The sequence below is a fragment of the Chelon labrosus genome (genome assembly GCF_963514085.1).
Source record: "Chelon labrosus genome assembly, chromosome: 5".
Lineage (NCBI taxonomy): Eukaryota > Metazoa > Chordata > Actinopteri > Mugiliformes > Mugilidae > Chelon > Chelon labrosus.
Window position 1 is genome coordinate 4835252 of NC_140341.1, and position 15478 is coordinate 4850729.

General features: G+C 43.0%; 1 protein-coding gene across 1 annotated transcript in view; it reads left to right on the forward strand.

The window, feature by feature from the left end:
• htr2aa (5-hydroxytryptamine (serotonin) receptor 2A-a) overlaps nucleotides 1-5044 on the forward strand; it is a gene marked incomplete at both ends in the record, with an annotated part of 71340 nt that extends 66296 nt beyond the window's left edge. Inside the window, one exon of the mRNA XM_084544796.1 lies at nucleotides 4182-5044. Within this exon, the coding sequence (XP_084400922.1) occupies nucleotides 4182-5044 (863 nt within the window). The remainder of the gene's footprint in view (nucleotides 1-4181) is intronic.
• Between the last annotated feature and the right edge of the window lie 10434 nt (nucleotides 5045-15478).

Here is a 15478-nt window from a genome sequence, read left to right on the forward strand (position 1 = left end):
GGGAGTTTGCCGTCAGGGAGAGACAGAAGAAGAAGAAGACCAAAAAAGAAAAAACTGACAAAAACTACAGTTTGATTTCCCTGATTCTGTGTGATGGATGCTCGCGGGGTTTATCTGAAGTGCACGGAGAATATCAACAATGTCACCTCGACAAACAGCCTTTGATCAGCTGGATGTGAACGCAGACAGCAGTTTAAGGCTACTAATGATATTTTCTGTCTCCTTGCATCTGTCTCTATTTTTATTATTTGCGCGTCTCTTCTTCTCTCACGCCTTCAGTCTGTCTGTCTGTCAGCCACGGGACTGTTTGATTCCAGTGATGAAAAACACGCCGGAGCAGTGCCAGAAAGACTAATCACCTGCACCTCTACGAACTCACATATTCACTCCAGACAGACCGCATTCATCCTCATTCATTTTATAATGAGGAGCCGGATAGCGCCTCGACGTTTAGCCTGCATATTATCACCATGGAGCTTAATGACAGCACAGAGCAGAAGACAAAACTGAGTTTGTCCCTAAACTTCAGGGTCTGCTCATCATCTGCCGATCATGCCGTTTGGACCGTTCTTTGAGTTTCTATAGACCGACCCGATGGACAGACCCACGGTCCCAAAATGTCAAGAGACCCCCGAGTCAAAACCACAGATTGATCATTATGACCACCTTCCTAATATTGTGCAGGTCTCCCTTGTGGAGACTCACCAGAGAATGGACATGGGCCTTCTGAGGGTGTCCTGTGGTCTCTGGCAACACAATGGTGTTAGTGGGGGGGGGGGTGCTTTGAGGGGAGGGGCCACCATCCCACAGATACTTGATCAGTTTGGGATCTAGTGAATTTGGAGGCCAGGTCAACACCTTGTGCTGTTCTTCATGTTTTTTTTTTAGCTGTTCCTAAAGCGTTATTGTGGCTGCATCCTGCTGGGGATGGCTGCTGCCATCAAGGAGTGTCATTGCTATGGGGTGGGGGTGCCTGGTCTGGTCTAGGTGGGTGCTACATGTCTAAGTAACATCCACACCAATGAATGCCAGGTCCAGAAGTTTCCCAGCAGAACATTGAATTGTCACAAGATGGTCAATGTGGACAAGTCCAGTTGCCTTTTTTGAACCTTTGTTGGATATACCATGACCTGGATGACTGAGAACCTTCACAGACAAGATGGTCAATGTTATTCACTTCTCCTGTCGGTGATCTTAATGTTGTGGCTGATGGATGTATATCTTGGCCATCGCTATCTTTGGGTGGATGGGTGGAAATGTGGATTGTCTTGTTGTATGACATTCTTATACCTAGAACAGAACCAGCTTTAAAACCAGAAGCTCTTTCTGTTGTGGAGGAGCAGCAGTTTTAGTCCAGTGTGGTGCAGTAAGTGATGAATCTAAACTTCCCACACGTGGAGAAAACAAATGGTACAAGATTTTGTTTTTCTATTTATTGCTTTAATTGCTAGATGGCTGATCCCTTTAAAGTGGGAGGATGACAATGTGGCCTCCCACGCTCACTCATTTATCACAGTTATGTCCCATATGTTCCAGAAATATGTTGATTCTGCTTCATCTTCCAAAATTACAATTGTTGTGAGCAAATTCATTAACACACTGATGATTTCTGTACTTTCTTTCAGTTGAAAATGTCAGGTCTGAGGCTGACCGGGATGGAAAGCAATGATCTGTTCAATAAAGTGTACAAAGCTTCAGACTGCATCACTGTCAGCCCGTCCAGATTTAATGAGAATTATCCGTCGTTGACCGCGCTGCCTCCGACGTGCAGCAACAATTTCAGTCGGGCCTCGCCTGTTCATGTCGATCTCCGGCCCTCTCGCCCTCTTCCTCCGCCAGTTCTATCTCCGTCTCTTTATCTCACTTCCCTGCTACTTGTTATGAGCTGGTAATGAGAACACCGCGGGAGGAAGATTGCTCAGTTTATCTCCTCCCACCCAAACCCCGCTGATATCACGGTCAGGTACCTTACCCTTATCCAAAATAGCTTTTGCACATTTTTTTATATTTGAATCGTGTGACTGCCCAGGCTACTGCAAACAGTTTATAAAAAAAAATTGAAAAACAATAGCAAAAATGGGAGGAAACCAATTTATAGAAAGGCTTTTTTGCCACCAGCGTGTCTCAAGGTGGGCCCCCTTCTTGTACCCTCTACTTTTAAGAAAACGATACAGGCACAGAATTGGAGGTAATAAATTGCTGCACAGAGGACAAAAATGCAAGCTGGACTGCTGTAGTGACCATACGCTCGACCACAGAGAGGAGAGAAAAAGAAATGCTGTAAGGCCTCAGCCCACAGAAGAGAGGTGGAGGCAACGCCGCACACTCCTCACACACCGTGACTGACACAAAAATTGATAAATAAGAGTTTCAGCCCCAGACTTAATGGAAAATTTGACACGTTTAGTAGTGAGTGGATAGTGTCGAATTGCTGTGTCTGCCTGGTGAAATATTTGACACTGCTGGACGCCACCGGGACGAAACCCACACCAACAATTTAAATACATGGCAGATATGATGATGTACAAAACATGTTGTTCTCTCCAGAACAAATTTAAGTTGAATCATGGAAAAGAAAAAATGCACAAAAAAAAAATAAATGCTGCTGTCAGATGGGAATAGATCATCAGTTATTAGATGGACTGCCTGAAATTGCCTTCATCCACTCATGTTCCTCAGGGGATTCAACTTAACCACTGTTTTCATCATAGACTGTAAGAAAAGGGGACGCCATGACTGTTCCTCAAAAAGCAAGTGGAGTTCCCCTGGTGGCTGGCTGCAGCATAGCTCATAAGCTCCACACCCTTTTTCAAGGATGGTTTCTGTCATTTTAGGTAGTTAACATAATGCTGATGCATTTTCAAGTGTAAATGTTTTAAAGTTTTGTTTTAGTTATAAAAACAGGAAGTGACATCACGATGATTGACAGTTGCCACTGACAACCGTTCTGTGAAGCATTCCCATAGGACCGTGAGAGTAGGAAATAAAACAAAACATAAATAAGTCCGGTGTATGATTCAACATTTCCTTGTAACTGGTGGAGGTAGAGCAGAGCGCAGTACTAATTAAACACTAATGCCAGTGAGTCTAGACGAAGTGTGGGCGGGTCATCGATGATGTGGCTCCACTCTCGAAAAGTATCAATCAGACCGTATCCCCGCCCGTATCCCCAGGAAAATAGCGTCAGTTTGGCCAGTGCAAGGAAGTGGAGATGTGTTGTCCATGTTTTTTTTACAGTCTATGTGGAGGTCCAGTTGGGGATGTTAAAAAGTTTGTCTATATTCCTACATATCAGCCCATCTACTTGTTTGAGAAACGTAAACCTGGAGTTGAGTCCACCAAACTGCATTAATCAAAATAAATATTTGAGCAACTCTAAGCCATGGCTGAGGTGCCCTGAGCAAGTATCTAACCCCCCAAATTACTCCCTGAGTCCACTTGTAGATGGGGAAATTGCAGTTCCTGCTGTTTGACCCAAAGGCAGGAACTGCAATTTCCCCATTGTATATATATTTCCTAGATCTTGAATTTCTTATCAATCACCTCTGCTTCAAATCTGCATAAGGACAATGAGCTCATAAAGAGTTGCCTTCATCCACAAGAAGAACAGGGGGTCCTGCAAATTCTTGAAACTATGCATAAATATTATAAACCCTCCCGGCCTCCCCATTGTTGCATGACTAACAAGGAACATCTGCACCGCATTATTGCTAAAATTAAATTAGTCAAATCAGAGGAGTTAACATTGTTGTATAATCACAGATTTTTGTCTGCTGCTTGGAAATGAGCATTTATGCATTCACATGGAGACCGCTATGAGCTGATTAAATGTCAGCATGTTTTAACACGAAGTGACACAACAGGAAAGAAGGGGTTTGTATTTGCAGCTAATTAACGTTGTTTGTTGCTGCCTTCATTTGTAATTTTCAGAGTAATCTGTGTGAGTTGATGGCTAAAAAGCTGACCGTTGAATATAGTACACCTTATTGATGGATTGCTTCTTTTAGGTATCTGTACCTTTTTCACCACTGCACAAAATCATCCAACTTTCCTCTCACCAGCTGTCCCCAATCTCCTCTCACGGAGAGTCAAACAAACACTAATATTTACATGATTCACAGGGATTGTTCTCAGTTTGCAATTCTCTTCTCATTACTCAGCTGTTTCCTTCCTCTCCGCAGGGATCTCCATGCCGATTCCCGTGTTGGGGCTCAGAGACCACTCCAAGGTCTTCAAAGATGGCAGCTGCCTGCTGACGGATAACAACTTTGTCCTGGTCGGCTCCTTTGTGGCCTTCTTCGTGCCCCTCACCATCATGGTTGTCACCTACTTCCTGACCATCAACGCCCTGCAGAACGAGGCCACCCTGTGCTTGGACCAACTGGTGCCGCGACCCAAATGGAGCACGACGTTCACCTTGAGCTTCTTGCCGCAGACCTCGTTGTCCTCGGAGAAACTGTTCCGGCGCTCGATAAGCCGCGAGGCCGGGGGCAGGGGAAGCAGCGGCGGCCTGGGCGCCGCGCGGGGGAGTGTCTCCGGGTCGCTGTTTGGGCGCCGCACCATGCAGTCGATCAGCAATGAGCAGAAGGCGTCCAAGGTCCTCGGGGTGGTGTTTTTTCTCTTCGTCGTAATGTGGTGCCCATTTTTCTTCACCAACGTCTTGGTGGTGGTGTGCGACCCGGCCGTGTGTGACGCAGGAGTCATGGGCGGTCTCCTGAACGTTTTCGTCTGGGTCGGATACTTGTCGTCTGCAGTCAATCCGCTGGTCTACACACTATTCAATAAAACATACCGAGCGGCATTCCTGCGCTATGTCCGCTGCCAGTACCAGCCGGAGAAGAAACCGCTGCAGCTCATACTGGTGAACACCATTCCGCCACTAGCTTACAACTCAACGCAGCTACCCTTGTGCGACGTTGGGAAGTTACGAAATGGAGCAGTGCACTCTTGTGACGAGGCGAAGGAATTCTCTTCACCTGGGCAGGAAAAAGGGAAGTGCAGACAGGACATAAGCCACGGAGACAAAGACGAGAGCTGTGTGTGAGAAACTGACCCAAAATGTCAATCCAGTTCAAGTCAGAGATCTGATAAGACGTTCACCTTTCACCTCTGTGGTCACAATGTACGTGGGGGCTAAGGGTTTGAGAATTAAAGTGCCAAAGACAAAGTGCCTCAGAGTCAAAGATCTTATAAAATACTTAGGTCGTGAGTTCCCCTGCCTGGGAAGCAAATTGAAAATATAGTACAAGCCTTTGTACTCCCATTTGCAATTCTAGTCACCCCATCTATCCAGCTACCGATCCATGACTCATCCACTGGGTCTGGATCAGCTGAACGAAATCACTTTTTGTTAACCATTTACTGAAAAATAATGGAAATGAGCACTGGTGACTTGGATTAAAACCCCCGGTTTTGGTCTCATAGCTTTCAATGCCTTCTGCACACTGCCAGAAAATGAAATTGTCTCAGAAAACATATCATTTTCTTTGAAAAAGGTCTTGAACCTGTGGATATATTTCAGTGCGGGAGTGAAATCAAACGAAGGGAAGACATTGTCAATGTAAATGATGTGAAAACACATTTAGGGCACATGGCAGCAACAAAAAGTGACATATTTTGTAACGGCACTATCGAGGAAATTTACCATGCGTGCTCAGCTGCTGTGACCTCAGATGCCCTTTCATTTTGCCAGCTACTTGGCATCAATCAGGTGGCTTCTACCTCCCTTCATACCTTTGGGTGGATCAGCATGGATTAGACTGGATTTTCTGCCACCATATCAGATGATAGCGTGGGGGAGGGAGACACATCAAGAATCCAGACACTTGCAGAGGCCAGAGAATGCTGCCAAAAAAAAAGGAGAGAAGAATAACCTCCCACTGCTTCTGTTATTTTCTGTTGAAAATAACAAGGGGGGAGAATCACGATTGTGACTGGAAGCAGATGCAGGGATGTTAAAGAGAGACACCGTAAATAAATCTATATTTGTATTTTGTGCAGATATATGTGAATAAATGTATATGACTGTTGAGTTTAAGAAGAGTTTATTTACAACTGAGACGATTGTACCTGTTATGATGACTGTAAAACGAGATGACATAGCAGGATATGAAGAGAATTTAAGTGCACATGTATCGGTGTAAAAGTCCAAATTTTTATCGTGTTCCAGCTAAATGATCAGTGCATAGTGGCACTTGTTTTCCCAGGTGACCTGTCCAGAAACATAATGCTGTTTCTGTGGTCTTTACACATTGTAACGAATGGTCTGGTGCTTGGCTGTCTTATGGTCAAATATCTCCTTAAAGCCTGCTAATACAGAGCTGCTGTGTAAAAATTAAAGAGACAACTATGAATGGAGGACAGAAGGTGAACCGATGCACGAAGGCTCGTCTTGTAGCATGGATTTCAGACCAGAACCGCACACTCAACATTTGGCGTGGGCTTGTTCTCAAAGGCTTCCCAATGTACACACAGGCCTGTTAATTAGCAACATGCACTGTCGGTTCATTGACAGTTGAATTTGTTTCATTTAACGCTGCCCTGAGGAGTTTTTGACAGGTTTTTAAATGCGGTCTTTTTGCCATCTTTGCAGGCTCATCGCAACGATTGTTGGAAAGTGTGGAAATGGGAAAAGCTGTGAAACACAATGACATAACATCACAGATCACAGACCTTTCAGCTACTTTTGTCCTTCATCCACAGGAGCAGTTAGTGTGTTGGTCTGAGAGCTGCTGCTGGAAAAAGGGAGACAGATATTGAAAGGCTGAGATGCGTTTATGGATTATGTCAGTTGTGAAGTGAAATTAAGTGAAAAGGATTTCAAAAATAACTCCAAGTGGCTACTAGTGGTTAAAAACTCCACAGGGCACCTTTAAGCAGGGCACTGTCTTTTAATATTTTACCCCCGCATCCCAACAAAGATTTAATTTGGGTTGCGGAACTGAAAAATTGCAGTGCCAGTGTGGTCATTCCAGATTTGAAAAAACTAAAATGAAGATAAAAGGCTGTGTCGTCTGCAAAGAAAAATAATAAAACCTAAGATTAAGATAAAAGGCAGTGTCGTCTGCAAAGCAAACTAATATAACATAAAATAAAAGGCAATGTCATCTGCCTGTAAACAATCCTGATTTGTTGAATTGTGTACATATTTCTTGTGGCTCTGTTGTTGACCTCAATAAAATGACAGGGTTCGTTTTTATACACTAAGATGATGTCAAAAACATAGGAGGTGCTTTTCATTTCAAGGCCATTACATTTATAAAATTTCTAAAACTAAATCACACATTTCTTTTATGATAGTGCTCTACAGCTAAAATCCTTTTGAGCCACAACATGGTTTTTTGTTGCAGTAGCAGGTCTGACCCCAAAACAGCTCTGGCTTTGTATATCCATCGTCCATGCTCGTGCAATGACCACCATGTTAACACCTCTTTGGAGCAGCTATCTTTGGAGCTAGGTTTTAAGATTTTACCTTAAATATAATTATCGCAGTATAATGCTTAGTCAAAACAAAATTAAAAGAAGAAAGCATATCCAAAAAAGCGTTTTTTTTCTCAAAAACTCTACAGTCCAGTTGCCTTTTTTAGACGCTTTCTTGGGTATACCATGACATGGATGACTGAGAGCCTTCGCAGACAAGAAAGAAAGCACTCAAATACATGATTCAAATTATGTATTCCCCGCTCCAAAAAAAATAAAAATATTAGAACCATTTTATTGACATATATTTTTATAGTGATTTTACAGTGTATTTTTGGACAGTAAAAGAAAATTGGTTTTGAATGTCTTTATATGGACATAAATGTGGTTCAACATAATAATAATAAAAAACATTATCATGTTTGTAATTTGCACATTGTATGGGAAAATGTGCATTAAATAATGAGAAAACAGCAAATTCACAGGACTCCTGCATCCACACAGTAGGGGGTGCTGCAGAAAGCAGTTGACAGATGCTTTGGGAAACAAAAAGGCAACAAGAAGTACATCCTAAGTGAATGAATGAGAGTGAGTAGGATAAAAAAAAGGATACATTTCTTATTTTGCCAAATTTTACAACAAAGTTATAGATGGAATGTAACTAGGAGTTCACTTCCTAACTGCTAAATAACCGTGTGCAGAATGGAGTAAAAATTATAATTTTACAAGCAAACGATCTTCTAAAAGATATATATATGATAATAGTTAAACTATTTGAAGCATTTTAAATAAGTGGCTGTTTCACTGCAGAGCTGAACTCTTCACCTACAAGGAGAGAGCTTAAGGTAGCTCAGGGTATATTAAGAATTAAACAAAGATACTTGTTGCACTAAATGTCAGAGTCTGCTATTTGAAAAAAAAAAATAGAAAGCTAGGAAAGTTATTTATTGAGGCCATAGCTGTTATTTACAACAGAGTATAATGACTAAGACTCACGAAACAGGATAGAAGATAAACTGCCAGCTTAATCCTAACCCGCATACCCAAAACAAAAACCACTTGGAGTCCAAATCTGGGCTGGCGTGTTTTATAGCAATTCAAACAGGCCGTTGACAGTCGTTTCAAAGAACTGCTCAAAAGGCTTTCTAAACCTTAACATTATCGTACACCGATCTGGCATAACATTATGACCACCTTCCTAATATTGTGTAGGTCTCCCTTGTGGTGACTCATTAGAGAATTGACATGGGCCTTCTGAGGGTGTCCTGTGGTGTCTGGTAACAGGATGTTGTTAGTGGGGGGCCTTTGAGGGAAGGATCCTCTGTGGATCATCCCGCAGATACTTGATCAGTTTGGGATCTAGTGAATTTGGAGGCCAGGTCAACGTCTTGTGCTGTTCTTTGTGTTTTTTTGAGTTGTTCCTAAACCGTTTTTGTGGCTGCATCCTGCTGGGGATGGCTGCTGCCATCAAGGAGTGTCATTGCTTTGGGGTGGGGCGTGCCTGGTTTGGTCTAGGTGGGTGCTACATGTCTAAGTAACATCCACACCAATGAATCCCAGGCCCAAAAGTTTCCCAGCAGAACATTGAATTGTCACAAGATGATCGATGTTATTCACATCTACTGTCAGTGGTCATAATGTTGTGACTGATTGGTGTATTTCATTGTGAATAATGTTAAACAACAAATTTGACATTTTGGGAGACATGCTTTTCACTTTCTTAAAAAGAGTTTCTGTAGATGATACAGCCTGGCACACTGACCACTGACACTGCACTTTCATGAACCCCGATCAGATTATGATTTTTCTCGCTGTTTCTTGGCCAGGCCTCCTCCCACAGTCCAAAGACATGCTCGTTAGGTTCACTGGTGATCTGTGGTGATCAGCCCTGTGATAGACTGGAGACCTGTCCAGGGTGTACCCCGTCTCTCGCACAATGACACCCGGGATAGGCTCCAGCCCTGTCACGAACCTTCACAGGATAAGCGGTTACAGAAGATGAATGAATGAAATGTGTAGCCATGTTGATTACCAGCTCTGTCATGATAACGCATCACAATTTTTATTCCAACTGACATAAATTAAGAATAATAAAATCCAGGATTGTCAAAGCTAAAGTGCAGCCATGGTCAGTAGAGGACTGGTCTGACCATCTTGTTTGTCCATCATTGCGTTGCTCTAACAGGCCCAGTTTGGGTTGTTAATGGATCTGGAGCCACTCAGATGACACATCAGCTCTCTGTTTAGTCCTGCAGGCGTTGCAGTGATGTGAAGACCTTCGACACCTTTCTGATGACGTCCATAATGTAACTCTGGTTTGGAGGTGTTTCTATTTTTTTTTTTTCATTTTTTTTTCATTTTTACTAGTGTCTTTTTTGGAATTCGATGTTCGATGGTGACAGTCGTGTTTCTTTTGTATGTCAACTGTGTGGAACAGTTTTTAATCGCCTCCTTGTTTTGAAAATCAAAGTAAAACTGGAGGAAAACTGGAAGTAAAGTGTGGGAGTTTTTATTCTTTCAAGACAACAGTTTGTCCGTCCATCCATCCATCCATCCATCCATCCATCCATCCATCCATCCAGCATCTCCTCATACCAACACATCCCTCCGACATCCTTTAAAGTGAATAAATATTCACCCTTGCAGCTCAGTTGTCCTGACGTGGCTTGTGTTGTGATGTGATGCGACGCTGCATCACACACCTGACAACCATACACATTTGCATTGACAAAATAAACTGGGTCACGCAAACTAGAGAAAGAGAAACCGGAGACTGTCTGCAAGTAATGCTGCAGTGTGGTTACTGTTAAAGGCCTGTTTACAGTCATTTCTCAACAAATTTCTTTTTTTATTGTTGCTGATGGCTTCAGGCATCAAGAGAATTGTTTCTTTCTTTTGATTTATTCTTTACAACCTGCTTAAAGCATTTAAACCAACGGCTCAGTGAAAGAACAGAACTAATATCTCCTGACATGTGCAGAACAAACATATTTTTATTCATTTTTTTAGAAATCTAATACAAATCACTCACAAAATCATCATCACAAAAACAGCAGCTAGACTTGTTGGGTTTTTTGAAGACGATTCATCCATGTAGCTTTATTCAGTTCAAAATGACTGGTTGGGAGTTGGGGTTCAAGTAGGAACATCTGTAGGTGTTGTCCATCGGGAACTTGCATGACTTGGGTCTGTTAGCGAACAAGAACCCAAATTGTGGGGTTATGCAACATCTGACCCCAGAAAATCCAAAGAACAGCTGCTTCCAGTTTCACTGGAGTAGAAGCAGCTATGAATTTACACTGATCTCCTCACAGCAGACTTAAGTCGTCAAAGCACTTCATGGTTACCAGGGTCAGAGCGACCGGGTGGTAACCTGACTCAGTGATTACCTCCCGGTCGCTCTGACCCCGGTAATCGTAAAGAGCTTTGAGAAGATCGTTCTAAAGCACATCAAGGACGTTACCCCTGCTGATTTTCACAGCCTTCAGTTCGCCTAGGGGGAGCCAATCAACAGAGGATGCAGTCTCCATAGCTCTGCACACAGCTCTGTCCCACCTTGAGTGCCAGAATGCTTTTCGTCGACTTCAGTTCAGCTTTTAACATTGTCATCCCGGACAAGCTGACACTGAAGCTTCATGACCTGGGGCTGTCTGCTTCCATGTGCCTCTGGATCAGGGACTTTCTTACCAACAGACCTCAGGTGGTGAGAATTGGGGACTGCACATCATCCACACTGGTCCTGAACACAGGAACGCCGCAGGGCTGCATGCTCAGCCCAGCTCTCTTTACAACCTTCACACATGACTGTTCTGCCATCCATCCCACAAACACGATTGTGAAGTTTGCTGATGACACCACCGTGGTGGGTCTCATATCGGACAATGATGAGACCCATTACAGACAGGAGATTCAACACCTGACAGAGTAGTGCTCAGACAACAACCTTGTTCTGCACACCAGCAAGACCAAGGAGGTCATTGTAGACCACAGGAGGTCCAGGAAGACAGAGCACACTCCTCTCCTCATACAAGGGGAGGCGGTCTAGCGTGTCAGTGTCATCAAATTCCTGGGCATCCATGGGCATGGGAGCTGCACGGCGCAGGACAGGAGGGAAATAGCTCGGGTGATAAGAACTAGATCCCAAACTGATCAAGTATCTGTGGGATGATCCACAGAGGCCCCTCCCCTCAAAGCCCCCCACTAACAATATTCTGTTACCAGACACCGCAGGACATCCTCAGAAGGCCCATGTCCATTCTCTGATGAGTCACAACTGTTTTGGAGGCACAAGGGAGACTTACACAATATTAGGAAGGTTGTCATAATGTTATGCCTGGTCTGTGTAGCATACAGACTCAGGCTGAATTTTTAAATATTGGAGACAGCTGCATATATAATAATATATGAAAGCAGGGCCACGACCGCGACCGAGGGGCCTTTTACAATTTCTAAGCTTTACTGATTGTTTCACATGGGAGGCCCGACATCACAGATTTTTACTCTTCCGTTGATTCATCACGAATGATTCATTTGCAAGCAGAAAGTGAGAGAGAGAGAGAGAGCGAGAGAGAGAGAGAGAGAGAGAGAGAGTCTCATATTGTACTAATGTGATTCGCCCACAGCCAGAACTGTCCAGCCATCCAATTTATCTTTGTGAAGAATTTATTGTTGCCCCATCTGTCTTCTGCTCTTTAAAATAGCACAAGCCAAGAGCAATTCAGAGCACACACACACACACATCCACCCACCACCACACACACACACACACACACACACACACACACGATCTGTAATTTTAAAGTACGTTTTTATCTATTATTGACAGCAGGAGACGATTCTTCAACCAGAGTGTGTTAAGAGGATGTTTTGGACAGAGGGGACGTTGTTCTTTTGCTCATGCCCCCATAGGAACAAATGTGTCCTTTTCAAGTTTTATTTTTTTAGCCTTGGTTATGCTTGTTGCTATGATGTTTGGCAAAGGTGTGTATTTTCTTTTAAAACAGTTTGATATTTCAAAAACAAATCCCATAATACTCTATTTTTACACCGTGTAACCTAAATAGTTGCGTTGTTACCATTGAGGGACAAAAGCGTCCTCTTCAAAAATGTCATAAAAACAGCATATGTTAATATTTTTCTTCTGCTTTTTACATCTTACGTTTTACATACATCTTTTAATCAACTTCAGTCTTAAGCATAAATATCAAATGTTTGACTAATTTCAGAATTTTAACCCTTTATATACCAATGTTTGTGATGGCATCAAAAATTTTTCTTAAAAAAAAACAAACACAAAAAAAAACAATGAAATATTTACAATAATCTAAATGTAAAGTGGATTTTTCTTGTGGGATTATTAGAGACTTGGACATGCCAATGATTAAAAGTAACACTGATTTTGATGGATTTTTTTAGTGTCACATTTAAAAAAAAAAATAATTTCACGTTGTCACCATAAAGGGACAAAAGTGTCCTCTTCAGAAATTCCTTAAAAATAGTATATGTTAACATTTTGTTCTGCTTTTTTTTTTACATAAATCTTTTAATCAACTTCAGTCTTAAGCATAAATACCAAATGTTTGATTCATTTCAGAATTTTAGACCTTTATATACCAGTGTTTGTGATGGCATCAAAAAATTTTCTTAAAAAAAAACAAACAAAAACAAAAAAAAAACTATGAAATATTTTCAGTAATCTAAATGTAAAGTGGATTTTTCTTGGGGGATTACTAGAGACTTGGACATGCCAATGATTAAAAGTAACACTGAATACGACACAAGAAACACATCAATGCCGTGAGGAATGTTGTGGTGTCTGTGTGTGCATGTGCATTGAGTTAAGTTCACTCTCATACACAGGAACTGCAGCAAAGGGATGTGTGAACTTTGCAAATGTATTTTTTCCACACTTGCAGCAGATGTCGGTGGCCTTCTTTCGTTGGACAGTGCACCGCATACACTGTCACCTTTTGGAGGGGTCTGGGTACCCGCTGGCACTGTCCTCCCTCTGCTGTGGCCCTCGCGCTCCCGCCACCCTGGCTGCGGTGCATGTGGTCCTCATCCTCCACAACATGCCTCCTCATGCCAGTGATGTACGTTTCTGTTCCTTGTGTCGTATTTATGTTTTATTTCTAGAGCGATCTAAGTTGTTGGACACTGCAGTCCTAATTGGCACTGTGATGCAACCACAAACACTGGCAAATAAAGGGTTAAACTTATGAAATGAATCAAACATTTGGTATTTATGATTAGGACTGAAGTTGATTAAAACCTTTATGTAAAAAAAAAGCAGAAAAAAATATTAACATATGCTCTTTTTAAGGCATTTTACCTGGTGTGGAGATTTTCCAGATTGAGGACATTTCTTGCAAAAGTGTTGAAAACAAAAGGAAATTCATAAAAAGTGTGGTTTGATGCAAATAGAAAAACGAAAACAGGTCCTTGTAACTGATTATTTCTGAACCCCCAGAAGCCAGCAGGGAATTCTCTGTCATGCATTACTGACAAACGTTTCCGATTTGAAACCTGACGCCGCCATCGCGCCGCGGTGAAACCTCCCCGGTGGCCTCGGCTGACGGCGGCGCTCTCCGTCTGTCTGTCTGAGATGACGAAGGCCGCGAATGCATAATCCTCCGGGCGGGTCGCAATCTATCAGCCCGCATTCTGTGCGTGTGCAAATTCACGGTTCGTGAAATGTCAGTCAGCGGGAATGCTCTGCTTGGTGCACCTGCTTCTCCACACACACAAAACACATCATTAGCCTTTAAATACACACTTATATCCTCCTTTTTAAGCTCGTTCCATTTCGGGCATAAATTATTCAAACAGGGGATCGCTTAAATATTCTGCGCTCCCTGGCTCACACTCCGAAAACCTGAGATGAGGCAGCCACAGAGGGAAACGTACAGTAAATACTTGAATTCTTAGGAATCCTCGATGCCTGAAAAACATCAGCTAACTAACTAGCTAGCTAACCGATGAGATGAAGAAGCCCAAAGTTCAAAAATCAAAAAACGTCCTTCCAGGGGTTCACTTTGGAGGTTCAGCCGCCTTCTGAGAGGTTGTTATCGGGCGTAGAAAGTTTTTAAGTGGTTTTGGTGAGCACGGGGTAATTAAAGGATTCCTCCCAAATCCCTCCGGAGATAGGCGTAGGCAGAAGAGGGGATTAATTACAAATCAGAGAGGAAAGGGGGAGGAAGGGGAACACAGGAAGAGGGAGAGATGAAACGAGAGACAGCGAGAGAGAGGGGTTTGGGAGAAGGGCAAAAATGTACCGTAACGACAAATACGAAGAACGGAGAGAGGACAGGGATGACGGGAGGAGAGGATGAAGACAAGAGAGGAGGAGAGGGAGGGAAAGGGGAAACAAGTGAGGCCACATGAGGAAGCTGTTAAAAAAACAGAAGAAGAGGCGATGAAAGGACGGCAGTAAAAAGGGTTGAAGGGAAAAATAGCGAGGCGAAGGTGGAAGACATAAACAACAGAAATGATGTCTGACAGGTTTTAAGCCTCCCTCCGTCTTTAACACGTCTTTCGCCTCGTTCATCCCCTCGTCCTCCTGTCGCCCATCGCCCCTCTCCCACAGCGTGATGCCGTCACGCGGGGAAAGACGAACTCTCCGTCGCTCCCTGAAGCGTCGAGCGGACGTATAAATCAGTCTCGCCGTCTGAGTGTGGCGTCACAGGAGCGCGTTAACGAGAAGAAGAAAAAGGTGAAGCGCGCTGCTGGGTTTGCTTTACTTCAGACAAAACTGATTACCAGACTGCTTCACATCTTTCATGTCCTGCCTTAGAGCCATCACAGCTTCCTTTACTACCTGAGTAGTTATCTGCAGATCCACGGATACACGAGAAATGAGTTTCTAAAACTACTTTATTTTAAGGTCTTTAGTGTCCCTGCTCTGACAAGATCTAAACCAGAAAAAGGAAATTGTGGCAGCACCTACATTGCCTAGCTTATGATTTGAATTTTTCACTGTCGTCATATTGCTTCCAAAGCAGGCTCATACACCGACCTGCCACAACATTATGACTACTGACATTGACCATCTTGTGACAGT